General features: G+C 45.4%; 1 protein-coding gene across 2 annotated transcripts in view; it reads left to right on the forward strand.

Annotated features, from left to right (window-relative positions):
* Nucleotides 1–654: 654 nt before the first annotated feature.
* The window catches only part of LOC135400775 (uncharacterized), an 88621-nt gene continuing 63847 nt past the window's right edge, over nucleotides 655–25428 (forward strand). Inside the window, exon 1 of one of the 2 annotated variants that reach the window (XM_064632682.1) lies at nucleotides 655–858. In XM_064632682.1, coding sequence (XP_064488752.1) covers nucleotides 699–858 — 160 coding nt within the window. In that variant the 5' untranslated portion in view covers nucleotides 655–698. The remainder of the gene's footprint in view (nucleotides 859–25428) is intronic. The other variant, XM_064632683.1, reaches the window with a different exon arrangement.

The following is a 25428-nucleotide window of genomic DNA, read 5'->3' on the forward strand; positions in this document are numbered from 1 at the left end:
CTAGTCTAAGCGTAGAATCGTGAAGTGAGCGGCGACATTTAATCCCATTCGCTGTGGGATAATACAGCACCCGAATCGAGACGATTGATGATATCTCGCTCTATTTAGAGAAAGATAGTTACTGTAACTAATTACTGAAGGTAGTAGCTAGTAACAGTTGAAAAATATTCTACGGGGAAGAGTAATTAGTTACGGTTGCTCTCTCGGTAACTAGTTTCCCGAAACCGGTCAAGGGCACTGAAGGTAACGATTAGTCGACCCTGACTGGAGCCGCCACGATAACAAGATATACAAATTTCGTCAAGAGCTCCCTATCGTAGACATCTTCCGCGCTTCTTCTGGACATTGAATGGAGAAAAGGAAACACATAACGCAAAGTAATTTCCACGTTGGAAACCAGAAATACATAAGCACATCATGCTAGCTGAAAGACTTCCGCTACCGTCTAGTAACCCGTCGTCCCGTGATTTACCTCAAACGGTGTCATTAAAATAAATACCGGTCTACAAAGCTTCATCAGCCATCCCCATATTCACGTACACATCGTCCTGTGAACCATCCTATACAGTAGCAACGTGCCCTGCCCCCCGCGTGAGCGTCGTCTGCTTTCAGCATCTCTGGGCTCCGCATTTTCCCGTGGCGCCTCCAAGCGGTTGCTGCCGTGGTTCACTCTGGCTGCCGATCCAGTCCAGGAGAAGATGGCTGCCCGAGTGCTGTTTCTCCTGTTCCTCCTCCTCGGCTCCTCGGATGCGGCGAAGAAACCGAAAGCGAACGCCGATGCCGACCTCATCGAAGATGTCAACGGCAAGAAACTGGAAAGTCTCATACAGACTGAGGAATACCTCGCCGTCTTCTTCTGTAAGTACTCGAGCCTTTCTTCCCAGTGAGTCAATCAACTTGCGCTCAACTACAAAATGTGGTTACAAGTTGCATGCACGCACGCGAAACGGGGCCGCAAATAATCACGCAGACGCAAACGCGCGCGCAAAGGGAGAAAGAGCTTTGTTTTGCGGTCGAGTATCGCGGTAAGTTGGCAGCGCGCGCCTGTTTAGGAAGTGCGCCAGTGAGTCAAACGAGCGAGGGGCTCAAGAGAAGACGTCTTTGGGGCTGGTTTCTGGTTACCCACGCCGCTTTTCGGTTTCAGACCGACGGCGTCTGTCGAAATTAAACCTCGTTAAAATTGGCTCTTTCGTCGAGTAGTCCGCATTGTTTCTAGCGCCTGCTAAGTTGGATGAGGACGCGATGACGAATTACGCGTTAGCGCTTGGGAGCTTTGCGATAGTTCAGAGATAGGCATTTTTTTAAGTTTTGAAATAGCGAAAGCGTGCCGGGCAAGGCTTGCGAGGCCGGTTATGTGCATAAAAAGTTTTGAGACGAGGAGCACGTGGTGGGAGAGTGAGTGGGAAATAAAAGGAGAAATTGGGGGATTGCTAGGTCGCGGCCGAAGCGATTGAGGGCTAAATAAATAAATAAATGTCGGGGAGTTATTTTAGCGAACTGTTGATTCGTGTGTACGTTTCGGTTTGTTTGTTTATGCGTTTTTGGTGTATTCAGCTAGTATCTCGATGTTTCGCGAAGGAAAAGCAATGTCTTCTTTTTGGACGAGAAAGGGTCCTGGAAAGGCCCGTGCGTTTGAGTTGGACGTGGCTGTACTACGGTAAATGCCCTGGGTGACCTTGGCATGGAGATAATCGCTTATAACCCTTTCTTGCGGGCACAATTTCAGTCCCACTTTTTCGTAGAAGCGGGCAAGAAAAATTAAAATTGTCAGAAATAAAATGGGTACTTTGTTGTACACGGACACTTTATCTATCCGTAAAATGGCGTTAGAATTTTCGTGATGCATTGTTTTTTTTTTTTTTTTTTGTTGAAGTCATGGTCACGCACTCTTGAATAGCTGGGGAATCAAACACTATGCTTATGCTATGAACAGTTATTGCCCTTTTTTTTTCTATTCTTTTTCTATTTCGTTTATCTCCTTTACACTCTTTAGTAGAACTGGACTTATATTGTGACTTTTATGCCATTGTGCACTGACATTATCTGGTCGTGAGGGCTTCATGTCACACCAAGGACAAAGATGTAGCACCACCATTCACCGATCACCGCAGCACTTCATCATTTCATACCTCATATAAACCGGTGTGCCCTGGTGTGAAGTGAACTGTATTGCTGGAGCAACATGCTGCACTGTAGAGAATTTCAGTTTAGGTTATGTTTCAGTGAGCTTAACAAAAATTACATGAAAAATAACCGGCACGTTTAACCGCGCTCAAAATAACGTTCACGGTCAGAACACTGCATAGAATAAGTTTTTATTGGTTTTGAATAGTTGGTTTAATAGTTTTTGGATATCTTTAGGAACGCAGCGAAAACCCACAACTTGAGATTATGGTCGAAACAATAAGGTATTATTAATACGTATCAAATTATTTATATTTGCCATTAATTTTGAGTGCGTTGTTCTTATTGGTCAATTTTTTGGGATTGTCACCCAGACAGCAACAGATTGTTCCCAGGACTAAAAAAAAGACGACGTATACAGTCCCGTGTCCGAATTTAGGGTTCTATTGTATGTAGGTTTTCTACAGGGCATAATTTAAATAACGCTAAAGTGTCATAAACTTTGCTTCAGCGTCCGTCCCTAATTTCAAATCACGTGAAATGAATGAAATACGTCTAGTCCGACTTGCGAAGGCACGTCTCGCTGTGTGGCGTTCAGCGCATTAAAAAGGGAAGCAAAACAGATAAAGGAGTCAAGGAGAAGAAGAACACGTTATTGCGTCCTCATGCATGCACTATTATCATTTGTTCTGTTCATCCATTTGACTTACCATTTGGTGACTCACTCTTCGAGCAAACGAACCTGCAGTTTAGTAACAGATTGATTTTTGTGCAATGCACTCGTTCCATGTCTTGATTCTTCTCGTTCCCTTTGTTGAGCTTTCTAGGTGCCCTACGAAAATTCCTTGCAAAAATTGTGGCGAACACATTGCATATCATCATGATACAGACGTCAGAGCTGTTGAATTTTAAGAAAACGTCATCCAGCAGCTCTGTACTGACATTCTGCTAGTGTTTGACTATGGACATAGACTGCGTCAACACTCAACAGTCGCGAAGTCATGTGCAAGATATCATAGAAAAAAAGCTCTTAAAAGGTCATACTGAATACTGGAAGCAGAACGTAATTGAGATCCAGTGCAAGCACAATGAAAGTAATTACAAAAGAGTAAGAAATACATAGAAGGTAGACCGACCGCCATGGCGTCGCTCATGATCTCAGTTGTCTCGCGACGTAAACACCCAGTTATTAAATTAAATTAAACATAGAAGGTATTTAAGATACATTTAAAAAATATGCGTACCGGTCGTCAAGGAGATTATCAATTTTATTTTTCATTTAAGAATACGCTTTATTTGCTTCCCGTACGACTTGTATTCCAAAATGTACGTCTTCCTTCCTTTGAAAAATGTTGCCAACAACGCTTACCAGTCATTTCACGGGTGTCCCCTATTGTGGTGGTGGTTGTTGGTGGTGATGACGAAAACCGGCTTGCCGTTGTTGGCCTCACTTAAGCGTGTAGCGTCACAACTGTCGCCAGGATGAGATGAGATGATGTGATAACAGATGAAGGAGTGATGACGGCCGAAAGTACAGCAGCATTGTACCTCAAAACGAGCCAATTTTGTGGAAGATTTAAACTGACTCTGAGTGGCACTGCCGTACAGAGGTGGCCAAATTTCTATCCTAAAGATGAAATGGAGAATATAGCCAGCACTGTTCACTTGCCAGTGCGGTACAAGGCACATAGTTACATTTTAAAGGCACCCCGTCTCATGTGTCCTTAGGTGAAAGGCCCTAAATTCGCACGTAACAAGCCTGCCAAATGAACTCTGAAACTGAAAAGAAGATCAAGTTGGAGATCAGAACGGCTGTACCCGAGGACAAATGATGAAGGCGCGAGTTCTGTATACGAAACGCCCAGAGCAATGAAGAGCCATGGGAAGAAGCTGTGAGACTTAACATGATATGAAAAGAGACAAACAATATACAAGATTCAGCAGTGCTGTGGTAACTCGCTACTGTAACTAAACTACTTTTTTTTGTAACTTTTAACTTTTTAGCTCGTTGCTTTTGAGCTCCAGTAACTTATTGAGGAACTGGTTCGTTTCGTAGGTAACTTGGTCAAAGTAACTTAGCGAAAGTTTCAAGTTCCTTTTGTTCGTTTCTTGTTTGCAAACATCGCCAGCTGCGTCCTCCCTCCCTATAGTGACTTGAGACGACAGCAACGTGCACGTCGGCGATACGTGCACGGTGCGTCTGACACCCTTGTTGTTACGCGGTGAACGTTACGAATTCCGTTTTGGCCGTTGTTAGGAGGCTCAGGTGTCGCTCGTCTTAGCGACGAGCAGCGTATTTATAATGACAGAGGGGCATTGTGTAGTAGGGTTGAAACTTGGCGCGGTTCTACGATATGTGCGTACAGGACAACTCATAGAACATAAACTTACTCTGTGCTCCGTTCAAGAACGTTATTATGAGATCAAGATCATCAAATCCATCCCTAAAGAAGCACATAAATGTAGGCTTCTTCGTCTTCTCAAATATTGACATAGATTTGTATGTCAAAGCTATTTTGAAACGTTTGAATCGCCCATTGTGAGATCAAGATCTGAAGTAACTATAGAATTGTCAAGAGATAAAAAAGTAACGATATTGGGTAGGAAGTAACTTGCACAAGTAACTCGTTACTTTTCTAAAGTAGCTTAGGAACTTAAAGTTCATTTTCATTACGTGTAACTTCGTTAGTAACTTGGTTACATTTCTTGCACAGTAACTTAACTGGTAGTGAGTTCCCTTTGCCGAGTAAGTTCCCCATCTCTAGTATTGAGTAGAAATACTGAAAAAAGCGCTGAAAAAAGTACAACTACTCTTCAGAAAGAGTACTCAGTAACATACTAATATACCAACAAAAATATTTAAAATACAGTATATTGAGCAACAGGTAATCACGATAAGTATACAAGTCTGCCGCTGGCGTTATGTTGGAGCTGGAATTTCCGGCGTTGCAGTTTCCCGATGTGGTTTAGAAGATAACGGAACCACAATGCAAAAAAAAAAAAAAAAAACTGCGCAAGTAACAGTTGAAACGATAACATGAAATAAAGTGAAATAAGATACAGTAAGAGCACCTTAATCCAATAGCAGTCGTCAGGTTTCTTTGCGAGTAACTTACAGGACTACCTACAATTCTCTTTTATGCTAGTTAAATGCGAAGTAGCTCCATGTGAGGCACTTAACAGCATATCACTTTAGAACCCTCGAGACTAACTGGTAACTAAGAGAAACTAGAGTGAAAAGGAAAGTACAAAGGCAGAAAAAAGAAAAAAGAGAAAAAGGAAACAGGGGGTACATTTACTTTGATTCCAAAAACGAAGAAACATTTCGTGACGTTGACCCAATTCTAAAGGAGGTACGTACATTGATTGATGGATGGATATAGAGAAGAAGAAAAAAAGAGGACATGGGTCGCGCCCGTGCGACCAGCTATACACCATGACGTTGGTGTGTGTTAGCACTGAGCACTTAGCCAGTAGGCACGTCTTAAAAGATGGATTGGATATGAAAAGATGGCTTCAGCCTTATGTCCTTAAGATAGCTCGCCAGGGCACACAGCGCGTGTTGTCGATGCTGCTCGGGCCGGCTCCTACCTTCTCAACTCTGGTAGGTCGATGATCTAGTTTATCGACGGCGTTCTTCAATGTTTGCCTATTGGAGTCGAATCATGGACACATGACCAGCACGTGCTCCGTATGTTGAACACAATTAGGCGAGCCGATGCCGGCTATCTTATGCAGTAATTAATGCAGCTGTTAACGGCAGATTGAGACGTAGGCGATGAATTACGGACTCTAACGGTTGTGGCATCCTAGATGGGAGTCATTAGGTGCAATTGGAAGGAGGTACAATTAAATGCATTCCCGCTGCAAGTTGGTCTAGCTGGTATTCACCTATTGTGAACAGTGCGCTACGAACACGCATTACTACGTATAACGTCATTACTAGTTGTGTATTGATGTGTTTTGCTTTTGGTTAGTATAATGACACCTGCTTGGACCCGAGACGGGCTCACAGTATTGATAAATAAATAAATAAATAATCCAGAGAAGAAGAAAAAAAGCATACAGGTGGGCAAAGAGCTATACTAACAAGATTTATTGGCAGACATGTTTTATTGAGCAGAGCCATAAAGTGAGGATGAAAAGAATAGGTAAATTGGAATTCTGGTGATTCTGTGGAACACCCTGCTTTTGCCACCTTTTTGTGCCGTGCCCCCTCCCTCTCTTCTTTAGGAAAGAGGTTGCCCCACGGCATTCTCTTCGTCGTCATGCTTGCACAAAGTACCAGAAAAATAAAATCCTATAGGGCACTGACTACATGCCTACCCTATTCAATAAACCTGCCCTCTGTGCTACCAGACAGGCTGAATCGACGTCGTCCGGTGTTAGATGCCTTGATTTGCCGTGTTTGAAAGCGTACTGTAGTAGTACACATACGTTTGGAAGCAACGGATTCCCGCGATGTCCTGCATTAGATGTTCCCGCTTTGTGGGCCAACGACAGCTTGATGGCGAAAGTAACTGTTCCTATGCTGGAGCACACAGAGTTGCGTCAAGGTACCTAACAACACGAAAAATGTCCGCTATATAATAATTTTTGTGTGTGTTAGTGCCGCGAAGCAACTGTAGCTATGAGCAGCGTACAGATGTGGGCAGATGGAGAGAGGACAGCAGGAAGGGAGTGGGGAACGTTGGGGTTAGTACGCGTCCTGGGCCCAGTTCAGGGGGAACTGTGCTGACATTCGTCTGGAAAGTCTTCGCAAAACCCAGGGTAAACCCCAGACAGCACAGCCGGTGGTAGGATATAGAACCCAACACCTCCCAGTGTTCAGCACGACCTTGGCTATCACCAACGAGCGGGACGGTTTCCAAAAGAGTAAATTTTGTGCCACTGAGCTTTTGTGGCTTTCAGCTTAATATTTGAAATGATGTCACTACGGATTAAATCTCGTGTCTTTAGAATCCTACGAAATTTGTGCTATTGCAAGTTCACGTGTCTCACATTGTATTCCCTAAAAAAAAAATTTGTTTCCCTATGTAAAGCGGAAGCATCACAAAAAAATAATTTATAGTGCTGAGGAGTATATCGTCATGGCGTGCGCAGTTTGCCACCTGTCTGGCAACATTGTTCCTCCAATGTCAATTTGCGTCTGCTGACCTCAGCCGTCAGCTGCTGGCACTCACCCAACGTGGGGCAGAGATAGGGTTTCCACCTTTCGTAGTGAAAAATACCGGCTGAGGGAAAGGAGGTGGAATAGAGGGAAAGAAGGAAAGGCTCGCGGGAAAGGGTAAGTGGGTGAGGGGTGGACACTCACACAGAGAGAGAGAGAGAGAGAGTGCTCGCTCAAGATAATACGAGGAAGCATATGTTCCTGTGTCTGACTGTAGCATTGATGCTAGAAATTGCTTTAAACAGGCATGAACGGTACACTGGATCGTATTGGAGCAACCGGATTGGGCTGCCACTTACTTTGAAAAACGCATCGACGCAGACAAACCCTTCTTTGCGGGCGGAGATCTCATGATGGTTGTATACGGCCTAAGTTCTAGCTGGCTCGACACAGCCACCAACAGCTTTACACAACCACTGATCTTGTCCCCTCCGAACACAAGACTTAATGAATAACTGTGATAATAATAATAATAATGAATAACTAAGAAACTACTGGAGACTGCGGAGTTGGGTCTGCGCGCCATATTTATTCAAGCTGTATAAAATGTTGAAGGGAAAACTCCGCAAAAGCCCCTATGAAAGGTCTTGAGGCACAAATACCGGCAAAAGGCTGCCGGTATTACCTTCCTACCGGCAACTGACAGAGCGAGCAAATAACCGGCCGTGCCGGAATAATACCGGCCTGGTGGCAACCCTAGGCAGAGAGCGAACACGGGAAGGCGCGAGTGCTGTTGCTAAGAGACGGAGGGCGGAGCACCAGATGACGTCTTGAATACTGTTGGAAAATCCGAAACTATGAAGTTTTACGGCGCTCACGGACGCCATTTATATTTCACGTTCAACGCAAGCAGCGCTACATTGGACCAAGACGCAGTGCTGCTTGGGTAGGTCTTTGATCGAGGATGATTTATAATGGTGATTGGAATTGATTGAAATAAAATAAATATAATTTTTATATCGTATAGTGACACTTTAAAACTTTAATGAAGCAGCACTTTTGTAAGAGTAACAACAGCAACAACAACTTTATTTTACTGATGATGACTGGGGAGTTTCATCCCCAGGGGTGAAACTCTACCCCATTGCTGGCGTGGTGAAAGGGGATAAGGAGTCGCCTCGCAGTGAGAACCATCCAGTAAGGTCAGTACAGAGTAACTGCACCAAGCAGTTCCATCACCACTCTCAACGGAGGCATTAGGGAGACCTCCTGCATCTAGTCTAGGTGGCGTTGCTGGTGAGCAGTTTTTTTCCCCCTTCCTGTAGAATATTCCCTGGAGATGTCGCTCGTCTGGTGCGTGTGACCCTCGTCTTAGACGCCGATCATTCGCAGAAGACACTACGGGACACGCGACAATCCAGTCAAGGCGAAAAGCGTGACAGAGCCAGTTGTAAGAATGGATAACTATAAGTCTTTTGCGCTAGACCTTGCACTTGACGCTATGACTGACCAAAGAGAGAAGACAGGATTGTGCACACACGTAGTCGTTCACGTTTATGCGCTCTGAGACACGCGACATAAACTTGCTTTGAAATAGGTCAGTTTTTCATTAGAATAGCTAGTCGTTACTTAAAAATATCGCGGGAGATAACACAGCGGGTGTATGAGCCTTCTGCTGAAATAAGCGTTTCAGTGCTGAAAATAGGGAATGATTAATTCCACCCCTTATGAGAAGAGCTCTCATGGCAACTGCGTGCGCACACAAATACGTAGAGACCTCGCCACGCAACGCGCCTTCATCCTTACAGATAATGAGCGCTAAATCATTTGCTTTCCGGAGTATTCAGGCGTGCTTAACTGCATGATTCTAATGCGGGCTTAATCAAGTCTTGTGGACCGTGTCCTCCACGCGGCCGTCCTTCGTCGTGCGCAACCTCTAACGGGCTGTCGACTCTGCGCGAGTGTGTCTGTGCCATGACGGTTTTGAATATTTGTTTGTAGATATCGTGTACAGTCAAGTAGTATCCAATACGAGGGAAGAGTTCCCGTTTCTTCTCGAGCACACAGGGATTATCTTATTCTTTTTCAGCTAGGCTAGGAAGCGTCGACAGTGCGGCATACCGCACTCTCCTGTGAAGTTCTGTGTGCATGTATAGCTGTTCGAGACGTTTAGTAGTATTCGCTGCGAGATCCACCTATAGAGGGCGGCACCGTCACCTTTCTAGTTTGGATAACACACACCGGCCGGTGTTCGGAGTTGATGGTTCTTTTCCGTAATTCTTGCGTACATTCACCGGAACATCACTTGCGCCGCGATGGTACGATACTGGTCGGTTCCCCAATGCTCCACCTACTGCACTGAACGCGGAAAATAAACGTGTAAAAGAAGACAACGCGAGGAAGCTACCCACACTACGGTAGTTCATCTTTTCTCCGCAGCGCGCCGACACTTCAATTTCGGGGCGAGATTCGCCTCGAGATCGTATCATACTTTTAATTACGAGAGTATCATAGTAAGTCAAGTATGATACTTTTAGTTCGAGACAACATAAAGGCGCGTTCCCACTGCTGGGCGAGAGCCCGGAACGGCGGAAACGTCACGTTGTTGTTGTTGTAGGAGGAGGAAAGAGAGAGGACGCCCGTGGGGGGGGGGGGGGGGGGGACCGTTTTCCGGCGCCGTCCAAGCCGTCGCTCCTTGCGCCACTGACGCCGTCCGACAGGTGATGACCAACCAATCGTGGCGAAGAAGAGCAGGCGTCTGTTTCCGGTTCCGGACGCGGCGGTGGTTTTGCCTGAAACGGAGAAATAAGCAATAGGGCGGACTGGCGGTGTGATCGGCATCATGTTTTGTGGCTGGACTGTTCAGTCGGTGTGCAGCGCAAAGGGATAGTTATGTTGTATACCGTTCATAAACAACTAGCGACACTTGTCTGATTTCTTCAGAGCTAAATTATTGGGTATTGTGGAAGGAGACAGCCGAGCGTGGTGTAGCAGTGCAACGTGCAACAAAGCCGATGTCGCACTTGCGGAAAGCATTCCCACGCTGCGTTCAGTGTGTTTTGCCCACACCAACCCCGCGCATGCACAGATGGCGCTTCTTGTTTGTAAACGGTAAAGTGGTCTGTAGTACGTACATTGGCAGTATTGCATTGAGAAAGACGGTAGACGCCAGGCAGATGGGGAAGTCGATTCACACGTTTTGTTGACGCAAATACTTTACGTGTTTGCTTTAGAAGCATGCAGATGTGATCTAAGTACGTACAGTATCCGACGAGTGTTTTGGCAACATGATCAGTGTACGAGCAACAGGTTCAAGCCTGGAGGCACTACGTTGTGGCTCGGAGGCGTCATGCACCCTCCTAAGCCAACCACAAACGTAGCGATACAAATGGAGTTCGCGTTTCGGCGTAAGCTCCGCCTTCCTGAGGACTGAGCTGGTCGGTGAGTTGTCAACTTGATGGCATTACGGTCGCATATCTGCCCACCGTGGTCGTTTGATTCTGGATTCTAAGATTCTGGAGACTCTGGAAATGTGCCATTCAGGTGATGGTATTTCTGCCTTAGAATGGTGTAAGTGGGATAAAGTGTCAATAAGCCTGTGGTGAATTTACCGGCTTTGAACTATAGCCGCTTCAATTGTATCGCGCTGATTCTGTGCAGTGCTGACGCACATGAACAGGGTGACGATGAAATGGAGACATTCTCCACGTTGGCCAGTGCCACGGTGGTCATTCTTAAAGGTACAAGGAAATTTTATTTTATTTTACTCGAAATCCCCTTAATTACCCTTTTACTCGAACCCTAAACATAGCATCGGGAGCAAATACAGTTTCTCACAACGGTATCTTATCACTGCGTTACTCCCAATGTACAAAGAAAAAAAAAAAGAAAAGAAAACTCCCCGAAATATCGGCCTTGTGGTAAGCGTCGTCACCTTGGAGGCGCGAAATATTTGCTAAAAATTTTCGCTCCGCGCTGCGTTATAGCTGTGCAATCAAATTTACAAAAACATAAAACTAAATAAACAGTCGGAGGAAGCAGCCGCGGACGGCCGACACGATGCTCTCGTGACGTGGCATTGTATCTTTGTTTCTTTCTTCGCAGCTCACGCGTCTCTTATACACGCTTGAGCTGTGCCGCAGGTCACATGAGGGGAGTACCATACGTCAGGACGTCCTCTCGTTCTGCGATGTGCTCTTTTCCCGTGGAAAAATGATTTTTCAAAGGCGTGCGGAACAGAGCCATCGCTCTCGCTCACCTGCGCTCATCGTTCTTTCTCAGGAACTCATTTTATTAATCCGCTAGCATTAGGAGTGTCGAAATGGAAAAAGCTGTATGTATGTATATATATGTGTGTGTGTGCTTGCGTGCGTGCGTGCGTGCGTGCGATGGTGAAGCCTCACCAAGAGCCTCACCAATAAGTGGGCATGCAAAGGGGATATTAGAGGGTAGATGTAAAGGGAAATGATTGAAATTGAAGTAGTCGAAGGTAATTAAGAGTAAGAGGTAAGAGTAATTGAGGCTAATTAATGGTTAATTAAATGGGCATACGTATAGTAATTGAAAGTGTCAGACCGGAAATCAAGAAGTGACTGGAGGTGGACAACCGGAAGTCAGGTTAGACCGGAAGTGGAGAACCGGAAGTCGGGTTTAGACTGGAAGTAGACAACCGGAAGTTGGGTTTTATCCGGAAGCGGATACCCGGAAGTCAAGTATGGACTGGAAAAGGCGGTTAATGTTAACGCATTTCTCGCATTTACTGCTAAATCGCCAGTGAATTTTTTCGTTGGAAAACACTCTGCACCGAAAAACGAAAAAAAAAAAAAAGAGGGGCGGGGGTCACTTCAGTGGTGGTCAAGAGGAAGCTATACATTGCAGTTCGGTCACAGTCTGTGCCAAGAAGCTCATCCCTCGACAAAATCCCTCCGTCTGGAGTGCGGTTTGGACCACCGCCCAAGGTCTTTGTTAGTCGCTAACGCGCGTTGACGAGCTCGCTGCATGTCGTCCTTCGGTAACGCGCATTGTTCCCGTTAACGACTGCATACCCAACAGGCAAGAGGATGCCCTGGCAGACGGTCCAGAGCCGAAGCGTGGCACCTACGTCAATGCAACCGCGAACAGTTTCAAAACGGTTGAAGTTACAATTATAACGATCCGACACGGACTGATCGAAAACAGTAAAATATATATATGTATGTACGTGGGCCCGGATGGAGTCATTAAATTGGGGCACAGAGCATCGCACTCGTTTTCCGCGCCGGAGCCGAGGTTCGGGCTTCGCGATTGGGCTGATCGTGTCACGTGGTTACTCCTTCCAAGAGTGCGCCTTCCATGTTGAGTCCCCTGCATCCAAGACCGGTTTCCTGATTTGGGAGCTGTCTCGACTGCGCGCCGTTCTCCGGCGGAGAAGGGTGAGATTGGTGTCCCATTGCTAAGCGACGCAGCCGCTAAGGACCCAAGATGGCGAGATCGCTCGCCGGCGTGGCTCAGTGTCACTACCCTGCTCCCTATTTAGTGACTCTAGGTTCGGACAGATTCGGGAGAGGCTACTCCAGGACTCGTGTAAGCAGAGAGGAACAACGCAAAAAGTCAACGAGAAAAAAAAAAGCAACCTGCCCAAGAGACAAGGAGGGGCCAACCAATCAGTGAGCCCAGTTAGTAAGACCATAGTACATTCTCTGTGCATGATTTTGGGATCATTGTGAATAGTGGACTTCTGAATAGCGAACATGTGAATAGTGAATAGCTAACTTGCAAGTAGAGATTCCCCATTCATCATCATTAATTTATCTGTTATTGTTGCTGAGAGTAGAGCACCTGAGAAGTATTTCTTTTTTTGTGGCGTGAGAGTTTGTGTTAGGAGTAGCAGAACACGTCGGAAGACGAGTTCAATTTCTCCTCTCTCTTTTTTTTCCTTACGAACAAACAAACAGAAACCTGTATAGACCAAATTCAGCAATTGCCTCTAATGCACACTGCACAATGTATCCTGCCCTTAGGACAGTAACCTAGACACACGAGACCTCACAGGGTGTCGAGAAAGTTACATGATTTGGAAAATTACACACTGCGTGCATGACCTGCACTCGATGACCCAGAGGCGGGTACCCAAGAGTTTTTCGGCGCAGAAAAGGCGGTTATCCAGGTATGCCAACGACGATTCCAACATACGGCGATGGTCATCGTATTTAGTGCGGCCTTGAATGACGCGTCCAACGTCGATGCTCTACCGCGCCGCACGCGCTACGATTGGGAAAGGGAACCTTTCCGAGTTGAAAAGAAGACTCCGGAACGATCGGAGAGAAAAATGATGCACATCGTATAGTTGGTGCATGCCTTCCACTGTATGCCTACCATCAAGTTTGTTCCTTCCGCATCTGATGAATTGTGCCTCAAATAAGAAAGCAATCAAACCGAAACAGGAACGTGGAGAGGAGGTCGCAAACATTTCTCCCTCCCAAAGCCACCCCGTTGACGTCACTCTGCATGGAGCGGATCAGAATACTCAGACACTCATGGAATGGAACAGCTGTCAGCTGCTTTCCCGAGAGTCTGATATACGATCTCCATATTTTTGCATTTATCGGGCATGCGTCCATTAAACATGCTAGGAAATATCGGGACTGATAATGTATACACCTCATTTCTTCGCCGTTTGACGTACGCGCCACGTTTAGACGGCCTCCACGACTCAGGTACGACTAATGCACGGTGACGTTGGCCGACTAGAGAAAGAAGGAAAGAGGTAGATCGACGCTCGGTGGTCGAAGCCAGACTTTTTCAAATTTCAAAAGTCGTTTTCAACTGTTAAGTTGATGAGTAAATTTTAAAAAATATGGAGAAATTGCGTTCGGCACCCGACCAATTCTGCAACTAAAAAAATCAAAATACATAAAAAATATAAAGGAAAAGAAGCGCATCGTAGTACACGTACACACCAAAATATAGTCTCGGGGCAACAATTATATACAAAGTCAGCCTCCTGACGTAAGAACTAGTGTGCCTGGACTCCCGGGAAAGAAGGATATACCAACGCATGTTCTTCGTCAGTTCAGTCTTGAGCTACTAAACAGCTCCGCAGGCAGGATGCAGATTTTCACGGATGCCTCTACGACATCATCCGGCTCCTCGTGTGCATTTGTTATCCCGGAGGCGAATATTGAGAGAGCGGTGCGGCTGTCTCACGTCACCTCTGCAACGGCCGCTGAACTTTATGGAGTCCTCTTGGCAATAAGTTTCATCAACTCACAGTCTTCAGCTGCTCGCTGGACCATCTATAGCGACTCAAAATGTGCGTTACAGACCCTAGCTACCATGTTTACTACGGGATCTCTGGCGACACCAGCACAAGATGTCTTACACGCACACCATGCAGCAGTTTTAAAAGGTCATGACATCCAAATGCAGTGGATCCCTAGCCACTGTGGCATTGCAGGTAACGAGGCTGTGGACGCTGCTGCACGCCGGGCTCTTCAACTAAGGCGCGCCCAGGTGTTGCCCATTTATTTCACCAAGGGTGACGCGGGGCGAATGCTGAACGAGTTAAAACAAAGAATGTGCAATACCTCCTGGTTAACAGGATCGGCTCGGGATTCGCTTCTGTATAAGGTCGACCCAGGGTTACGCTTTCGAGTACCACCTTCCTTTACGCGACAAACGACAACTGTCCTACATAGGCTACGGCTCAATGTACCGTACAGCGCACGTCTCCTCTTCAAAATCGGAAAGCGAGACTCTCCGAACTGTAGTGAGTGTGGCGTTGTAGAGGATGTAGAACACATCCTTCTCAGGTGTCAGAAGTACGTCGCTGCTCGAAGGGCATTAGAGACAAGCCTCTCTCGTTTGGACTCCCGAGCCTTCGACATCACGAAACTATTAGGTCCTCCTTCGTCCGACAAGGCGCTAAGGGCACTTGAAGACTTTTTGCATGCAACCGGGCTTATGGACATCCTATGACACGGTGAATGTGTGATGTGTCCTGTGTGTGCCCCCGGTGATTCCGCCACTTTACTCTAACTTGGGCGCAGCTCTTGAACTTTTGACCTACATGTTGAACTCAATTATCATCTCTGTTCGTCTCTGGACATCATCCTTCTGCGTTTTCATCATCTCATCATCAGATTGAACTTTCTGTATTAAGTGTACTGGGGTAGCCAGTTTGACTTCGTCGAAACTTACATCCCCATTTTTTTCTTTACTCACATCACATCACATCTATATACAAAGTGATAACACGTGCGCAACATCAACGACAGCGCAATAGCAACAACACAGACACGGTACAGCGGCAACAATCACACACAGACAGCGCACAGAACCTGATAAACGGATTCCAAAGAACGCTGTGCAATAAAATTCACAAGCGCAGTGAGATATTTCACAACTGGGTTCTCTTCGTGTATAAATGATCGCGGGAATACCACAAGCTTGAAACCCACTTGGTTGCGAAGTCTCCCTTTTAGGGACCCGGCACCAATAACCACTTTCCCATTTTATCATATGCGAATCATAACAAAATATGCTATTTGCGTTTAAGATGGGAAACTGACCCACGCTCTAAATTCGTACTGCCAAGCAGGGCAACCCGCCACATGAGGTAAATCACGAAAAATCTCGCAAAAGCTGCAGCTTAGTATATAGATGTACGCACACCTGTCGAATGCGATCGTTGAAGCAGCAGAGCGTTATAAAAGTAGCGAAGAAGCAGGAGCATATCAGCGCTGAAAGTTGGGAACTTGTTCTTGAGCTGATTTTCACACCGGCACTGCTGATCGATATTTTCCAGTGGAAGTGTGCGAGTTCGTCCGCAAATTCTGCAACATCTTGTTTGGATAAGAGCGCAATCTACGAAGACATCGCGTTGGTTGAGATTTCAGCATTCAGATCGAGTTACAAGACGACGAAAGGGAAACGTTATAAAAGGAGACATTGAGTGGCTTTTTACATTTCTTTATTTTGAAGCCTTCATTTCCTCTTACGTGTTTAGCTTCTTGATCATCTTCATTTTTTTATATTTTTATGATGAAGAAGCAATAGGCGGTCCATGCATGATCGATGCGGTCGATGCGATGCTTCAATACAAAATCTATATAAAATCGATGCGAACGCAAACATGCTTCTTCTTCTTCGTCTTCTTTTTGGTTTACTAACAAACCCTTCTGGAAATGTGCGTTTTTTGCTACCGATTACGTAGTGTGAGAACCACGAAAATATGTACACTGAACATGACACGCACACCGGGGAACACTGTGATATCTTAAGGAATGGTTCTGATGAGTGTACAGTGAACCGTAGAAGTACACAGTGTAAGAAATTACGTATCTGTAGAGACTGTGCTACCCGTGTACAGTGATGTATATAGCTGTTGAGTTTCTTAGTTACTTGTTGCTTGATAAGTTCCTTGTGTCTTTAATAAATTTTCTTTTAACAATTACGGTACATGACAAAACATAATGGTGCACAACATGAAGACTATAACAGGAATGTGAAACACTGAAGACACATGATTGAAGAGAACAACCAACCCGACAGGTCGACACCAAGTGGTGCAATCCAGGAACACAGACAGAGCAGAGATCTAAACAAACACAGGGGAGGACACTGAACAAGAAGAGAGTGGCTGGTTTGTCCCTTCAGATGACTCTCCCTGGGAGTCGCTGAGAAGGCGCGTTAGCTTAGCTCAATTGGTAGAGCCCTGGACCGGCAATCCAGAAGATGTGGGTTCGAGTCCTACAGCTGGCTAACCTTTTCAGTGACTTTCATCTTTCATCATAGGGGAGGACAATAGGGTACCGAAAAAGGAGCACCACATAACGTGACGTCTTACAAAAGATGTGGGAATAGGCAGGCATAGACAGGACATAAAAAATATTGCAACATGACCAGCATAATAGAACCGAAGAGAGCCTAAGAATGTATAGACAATGTAGAACTTATCAGTAGATGGACTGCATCCCGTAACTGCAGGAAGTACGACGTAGTAGGAGATTCTGGGCATACTCTTCTCGTGTGTTCCAAGTATACGACAAGGCATTCTCCGCAAATGATTCCCAGTTAATGGTGCATATATGTATAGGTGAAATATGCATTCTTCGGCATTATAGTATGACAAACAATACGTGTTGAAGCAGCAGATCTGCTTCATGTTGTTCGTTGGTGCACTCAAATAATATTTACAGCAGGCGTGCATACAGGGTGCTACAAAACAGTATGGAATGACAACACGTTGGCAACACGCTCGATCTTTTGTTATCATTAGAGTCTTGACTTCTCTGCGAACGCAACACAAAGTGGCTGTTCTGCACCCTACAGGAAATGCTTCTCGAAAAAACTCGACTGATAGATATTTCGTGAGTACCATCTTTAGGTACACGTAAACACTCGGCATGTGACTTCCTCTGGTGGTTTCCATTGACACTTCGCCCACTTTTTACTTTCTGTTTCAGTCTCGTTCTTTTTTCTTTTTTTTTATTGTAGAAGTATGAACACGGGAATAGCCTGGCGACCAGCTACTCAGCCTTTTGTGCGTGTGTATGGTTTTTCTTTTTTAAGGAATAGCAAGTCGGCCTACGCCTGACTAACCTTTCCTCCCTTTCTGTTTTTAATAAACATACCCCCCCCCCCCCCCCCGCAGCCTGACGAAGATTCACGTTCCCATTTTCTCTTGTTACAATTCTCCTTCTTCATCATCATCATCATTTCAGAGCTGTCCATTTCCTGCTTTATCCGATATATTTCAAAATCCACCTGTACTTCGTGATGCCCTAACCCGGCTTGGGGAGTGCTCCGTTGGGCTAACGCGACCAGCGCTCCGCACCGGAGCCTTTGTCAAATTTCTGATGGATATCACCGCGGTTTCCCTTTCGCAGTTTAGAAACCTCTTCATGCTTCCTCACATAAATTATTTGGAGTAGCCCGTCTTTTCGATTGTGGGAGTCAACATCTCCATATTACTCATCTCCATATACATACCACCGTACAATAGTCAGCGATAAGGGAAGATAAAATACAAAAAGACAACTATAGTCAGTACCGCAGGCTGGTGATACGTACTATCAACCTTTGCAAAGGGAGACCGTGTGCATCGCAAAAAGGTCCGCAATGCCACCAGAGGGTCATTACGATCTCGAATTCCGCGGGCGACACATAATGCGAAATCCAATAAAAGTTGCGTCCCGTCGGGCATGAGTCCCATTGGACGAGAGGCAAATAGTGTTGCCAGAGAATCCTCTGGAGAACATTCCAAAGGAAGATCACTTCACGGAATGACAAGAAACGCGTGCCCAATACTTTCTTCCCGGCTGGTTACAGTAATAGTTGTTGTGCGGGGTATTGAATTCTCTTTCTTGCAAGCACTCAAGCGGGGTATAATGTATCCATTTGAGTAAGCGAACGAGAAAATCTCGAAGCCTTGCGCCTACGTTGTTGCTTCGCCGGAAGGAACGACACAGCTCACGTATGCATTTTCTCTGCTTCATGCTCATAGAGAAACACGGAATTTTTTTGCAAGGCGATCATGCAGTATGTGAACGCCTATCTCAGACAATGTACCCAATTCAAGTACCGGATCAAATACTGTGACAGCAGCCTATGCTCCAAATGTGGCGTCGTGGCGAACATTGAGCACAACCTTACAGAATGCGAGCCGTACGAAACGGAGAGGCGGCAACTCTGTGCTCAGCTGAGTACTGCTAGCCGACGTGGCTGCAATTCTTGGCCCATATGTCAGAGCCATGTGCAACACTGTCGAGGTCTTCTGATGTTCTTGGAGTTCCTCTTGTCTACCGGTTTGCTCCAGACGCTGTAGAGTCATCCGCTGTATCTCAATGACCATTGGTGCTTCTTTCATGTGTTTTTTTTTTCTTCACATTCCTTTTTGTGACGTGGCGCAGCGCAATCAGTGGAGGAGAGCTTACTTGTTGTACTTGCACATAACTTTAACTTCATTTTCATATCTCACATCTAATGTTTCGCGTTTAACGGGGTAGTGTACTGCTCTCCACTGGTGAATCACCCCAGGTCAGAGTCACGATTTATTTGTTGTTGTTGTTGTTCAGACAGTGTTTGATGACCAACTACGCGGGTACTTATATTCTCATTGCCGAAGAGTATCGAGTGGTGGTTGACCCTCTAAACCGAATTAAACGAGAGAAGAGCTAACATTTACCAGATGCGAGCTATATTTTTGCGTGAAAGTCCAGATGTCTCAGCTTCGTTTCACCAATACACTGGAACAGTGCGTCAGTTTCTCTTTCTCCCTACAAGATCATGAATCCAGATATGCGCTGCTTTTTGTAATATTATCCTCGCGTACATATGAATGCGTCCCTCCGTTATTCACATTGATAAGTACAATGCACGGAAGCCACAGAGCAAAAAGGTGCGGAGGAGCAGCTTTAATAGGTTTCGGACTCCCATGATGACAGTGTCTGCAGACATATCTCCAGATAGTTGCATGCACAGCCTTCTTATTATTACTATTATTATTTTACAGCTCACTCATTTCAACAGCAATGAATAGCGTTGAATAAGCACCGTTCCTGTCTTTTGCTATACACGCACGTTATCGCATTTGTTCAGCACCGGTCATAATTAGAGATCATAATGAACAAGCTCAGCACTTACCGACGGCGGGCCATTTGACTCCGTAGTAATGTGTTGCATTACGTCGGCAGTCGCACAGTGCGCGTCATTTAGGGCAATTAAAAACGTCATTGCTAGTTATCCATTTTTTTCCCGTTACCCCGCCGTCAGGCGCAGATCCCTTCCCTAATGAGGTGGTGCCTAAGGTGGTGCCGTTACATACTGGTTCTTCTCTATATACACGCTATTTCCGGCCTCGCCGGTCCCTCCGTGCTCTGTTTGCTGTCCACTTCTGTTGTGTGGTTCGTTCTCGAGCTCGGTGAGCTTCATTCAACTGATCAATCAGAGTTGAATAAATTGCCTTCGTATCGTAAGGCACAATATATTCCGCACTAGCCTCTATGGTTAATAGGTCAGTGCTATTGTGATGGTGATGGTGATGTGACAAAGAAAAAAGTGGGGATGTGAGTTTCGACGAAGTTGCACTGGCTACCCCAGTACGATTATACACTGATGAGAGATCAAAGAGATGATGACCAGACAAGAACAGAGATGATCATGGAGTTCAACATGTAGTTCAAAAGTTTCGACCAAATGAGTGTAAAATGTCGGAATCGCTGGGCACACACAGCACACATTCAGTGCTATTGTTCTTAATAAGGTTAGGTTGGTTACGTGTAAAAAGAGAGGTAACGTAAGTCATAATAAGAAAAAAAATGTATGTATGTACGTATGCGTGTGCATGTATCGATTGCCTCAAATCAATTACCGACATATGTATGTATGTGTATGCATCGACTATATCAAACCAATTCTAGAGGTCAATATATTTGTATGTATTGATTATCTCAAATCACTTTGGAGGTAAATATATACGTATGTATGTGTGTATACATACTTGTGTGTACTAATAAAATTTAATCTGAGAAAAGAGTCACGACGTAGATAGGAACTTTAACAAAGGCTTCGTACGCTCGTCGGCTTAGCTCGACGACTCAACCAAGCAGTCCCCCGACAGCTTCCTCGCTAAGATTGCTTGTATATATGCGCTGTACTAGTCCCATGAAAGTAAGTGAACTGCCGCAGTGTCCTTTGTCATATCCTGCAATTATGCGCCTGGGGAAATTACAAACTATCGTGCGTTAATTACTAATCAATAAAATGGTTTGGTGAAAAAAATAAGGTGGAGAGTTAGTAATCAATGGCTTGTTACCATTAGCAATAATGAATGCGCAAAATCAAAACAACCTGCGCGAAAGTGGTTCGTGTACAAATATCAGGCAAGAAACTGAACAAATAAGAAGCGCATTCTTTTCACTTGCACTAGACTGCACTACCTTGGACTCTACGCAAGACGGGTTTTCGGGAGCTGCACTTTCCAGCTGAAAGGAACTTCATTAGTAATGACTTTTTTTTCTTCAACAAGAAAGTGCAGCACGCAGATAACCCAGTTCAGATCTGGTGCAGGAGGTGCAAGCGAAAAGAATGCACGTAAGGACCAGACGCTGCTTCTAAATGAGGAACGAAAGTTTTCCTTTGCCTCCTTGCGGTTCTTTTAAACGGCAAAGTAAAGTAAGGACATATTGTTTTAAAAGTAAAATGGCAGAAAAAAAAAAAAGACAGGAAAACATTATGCCACGACAAAAGGAACGGGATTCGTCCGTTGCGTCATTCGTGATTTCGTCATCGCGACACACACACACACACACACACACACAATAGAGAACAAAATAAAAACGACGCAGCTTTACGCTTTCCTTCTCCTTCTCCTTCTCAAGAAGGTCGACAATGCGGTGCGCGTTCTCATTGGTCTCTGCAAACGATTGGGCCAATTGTTGCAAGAGATCGTTTCAGGAGAGCAATCCGAGGTCTCTCAGCATCATCGTTCTTCATGGAAGGGAGAGGAAAAGCGTGCATTGCGGTTTCTTTCGCTCACAAATCACGAACGATGCACCGGAAAGAAAAGCAGTTCCTCTTGTATTTCCTGTTATTAAGGTAACAGCATATTCCATTCCACGAGAAGAGATCTTTGCACTTTATCGGTTTTGTAAGGCTTATAAGATGTGCTCGTATATGAAAAATTTGTGGGGGGTTGCAAAATATTTGTGAGTGTTGGGGTGGGGGCAGCTGCTGGGAAGATTGATCGGTTGATTGAAAAATTAAAAAAAAAATGGAGATGCGAGACCCGACAAAATCAGCTCAGTCTACTCCAGAACGCGTGAATAGAAAATAAAGTAAAGAAAGAAACAACCCCAGGATTACCAAGAGGCACAAAAAGGAACATGCAGGGCCCAACTCATGAATGAGGCGAATAATACTGGGAGGGTTCCCCTTCCAGGCGATTGCGTTGATGTTACATAAAGCGACGTTGCGCGCACAATGACTCCAGGATTCCAGTAGGGGTCAAATATGCGTCAAGTCTTTTTGTTGTTGCTGTGTCGCTGCTTTTGCACACGTTTTCCATGATACACTTTACACGGGATCGGCCGCCTCCACCAAAAACGTAATCTACGCGACAAGACAACAGAAAGAAAGCCGACCGCGAGTTATTTGCAGGGCACGAGGAGAAGGCCCGAAATACGAGGTGTGCCGGCTTCAAGTTTTGTTCCAACGTTTTATGCGTTCTTCTCAGCAGCAAGACTACAGCGTACGGGGACAAATACGTACCTGTACAGCAGACATCAAAACTTTCGTGAATTACGCATGACGCGTGCTAAAACACCGAGCCATACTTTCTGTTTTAGCTTCCAACAACAACAACAACAGATAAACTAATGGTGATGAAGGGGGAAATTCGCCACATGAGATGCGGCCCACTTACTCCAAGGCACATATTGGACGGAATGAGATGCGTCTAAATGGTGAGACGATGAACGACGCTGAGGATGGGTCAACATTTTGAGTAGAGTCACTGAGACAACAGTACGGACGGCGAGAACATCAAGGGAACGCTAGGCAAAAACACACACACAGCACACCGGTACGCAGGCACATCATAGGATAGAGAGGAGACCGGTCGTCACGGAGAAAAATCAGGAAATACTCCAGAGCTTCCAAGTTTGTTTCGGTAAATGAAGACTGACAAGGTGAGAACTACCGTCCCATACACGTGCCAGTGTACTATCTGCCAATTTCCTTACCTATCAAGGAAGTTCAGCTTTAGAAGGCATTGTTGTTTAGGTTTAACACGCACTCCAAGTGTTCTGGAGCATCGGCACCGGAGTGCCGAAATGGGATGCACCGGTGCCGCTGACGTCTTCATTTGTTTCTTCTGTACCTCTCTTTCTTTCTTTAGAAGGCATATTTACTAAAGGTGAAAGAACAAAACGGCATGTTATGCCTGTAATTGTAAAGTTACAAAATAAATATCGTATTAGGCAGCTACGAAAGTGCGCTGACTGTTATACAAACGAGGGGGGGGGTATATTTATTAGACGAAAAGGGGAAAAAACGGGGGAGCGGTCAGCCAAACGAGACGTCGGCTTGCTGTTCCAGAAATAAATAAACAAATAAGGAAAATTAAGAAATAATAAATAAAGAAAAAAGAAAATAATTAAAGAAAGAAAGAAATAGGAAGGAATAAGAAATAAATAAAGAAAGAAAATTAAGAAATAAGAAATAAATAAAAAGAAAAAGAATTAGGAAATAAAGGATAAACTAACGAATGATGAAAGAAGGATGAGGTAGATTAAAGACAAAGATGACAAAAGAAAAAAGATGACAGACGAGGCTTATCTGGGTAGTATGGGCTATTGAAAATGTTAAGAAGGCAGAGCTTTTTACTTTACAGACAATGAGATTTACATACGATGTGTGAGATTTACACACAATGAAGTGTGCCAAATGGCAATTTTTGTATGATTTTTTAATGGTATCATACGTCCTCCAACATACAGTGTAGCTTCCGAGCTCTATATTCATTCATTTTAGTTTCGTCAGAAACCCCGCATATGTTATGCTGCGAGGTCCCTAATTCATTGCAACATTTCCAGCTCGGCGTTTTGCGCCAGTAAATAACCTCCACCGTGTCCCGAGTGTTTCTTTAATTCACCCTTGGGGAACCATTTTTCACCCTACCCACATCGTATAACCTACACGGTAGGTATAACAGCCACCCTGGAGGAAACATCCACGATTTATTCGGGCATCGAGGCGGCGGTTCTAAACGTGTGCTCGAGATCGTAAACCCCGTTCCTAAGGCGCGTCCCGGAAGTATAGCTCTCTCCCTCTAGCACACTGTGGCAGACAGGCATCACCGAAATAGCGAAGACACTGACCTAGAGGACGGGGCTATATTTACAGCCCCACGTTCCCTCTTTTGCACAGGCATGCCGTCATGATTACGAACACTGTTTCGTAAATGGTATTGTCTCAGCCAGGTATCGATCAGCAGAGGAGCATACTTGGTTCGCTCGTTTGACTCGTACAATGCATGGAATGTACGTGGAGAACGGCTTCCACGAACGTTCCCAATGTCCTCTCATATGTTGACCTATAGCGTTGAAGTTTCGGACGAACGCGCTCTGGAGTTACAGTCGCCGGAGGACTGAAATGTAACGAGAGGGCGCGTGGTCGCGTAAAGTCACTGGGACGGAGAAAGTAGGGTAAATTGTTTTCCCTTTCCCACCTACCCAGTGGACCAAGTATAGACGCCGCAGAGCGGGTTTGCGTGTGTCCGTCCTGCGATGGGCAGGGCTTTCCGTGTTCCAAAGAGCCTCACCGATAGCTTAGAGAGTTTAGAAGCTCTGGACATTGGGCAACGAATGGCCCAGAGGAAGAACAGTATCTCTTCGAAATATCGTCAAGTGGCTCTTCCCTTGAGATGGGTCTTCTCAATCGGCGGCCGCGTGCAAACAATCCCATGCTGCGGCAGCCACAGGCGCGACGGTAAAGAGAAAACGATTGCAGGTGCTCCTCTCCGTTTCCAATGGCTGTACGCCTGCGAGAACCTCAGCGCCGCGGAGCGGTGGCCGCTGGGTTTGAGACTAGGTAGCAACGCTCATGCATCACAGCTGGTGGTGAGCATGAGCACGAAGCGGAGACTGATTGCAGGTGTGATAACCGCCCAACTGAGCGTGCCTATGTCTCGGACGCAGTCTCAAACCCAAAGGCTGCCGCGCGCTTACGCGTTACAGGTTAAGTCTGACGGGTACAGTACGTGATGAATATGAACAGTTGGAGGAGAAGTAACTAGTGATTGGAGGCCCTGTGTGGATTACGGAGCGCTGAATGTCATCACGAAGCCTGATCGCTACCCCCTTCCAAACATTCAAGATTTCACCATGAACTTAGCCGGTGCGAACTACTTCAGCAAAATCAATCTTGTCAAGGCTTATTATCAAATACCCGTAGCGCCAGAAGAAGTCCACAAAACAGTTATCACGATATCACGATGCCTTTCGGCCTTTTTTAATTCCTCCGGCTGTCGTTTGAATCGAGGAACGCCGCCCTTAACGTCCTAGCGCTTTATAGATAAGGTTTTACGAGGACTTACTTTTGCTTTCGCCTATATAGACGATATTCTTGTCGCCAGCAAAAGTGAGGAACAGCACTTGGAGCACCTCCGACTACTTTTGCCCCGTTGCAGGAACACGGTATATTCATCAACGTGC

This window comes from Ornithodoros turicata, chromosome 7 (assembly GCF_037126465.1).
Source record: "Ornithodoros turicata isolate Travis chromosome 7, ASM3712646v1, whole genome shotgun sequence".
Lineage (NCBI taxonomy): Eukaryota > Metazoa > Arthropoda > Arachnida > Ixodida > Argasidae > Ornithodoros > Ornithodoros turicata.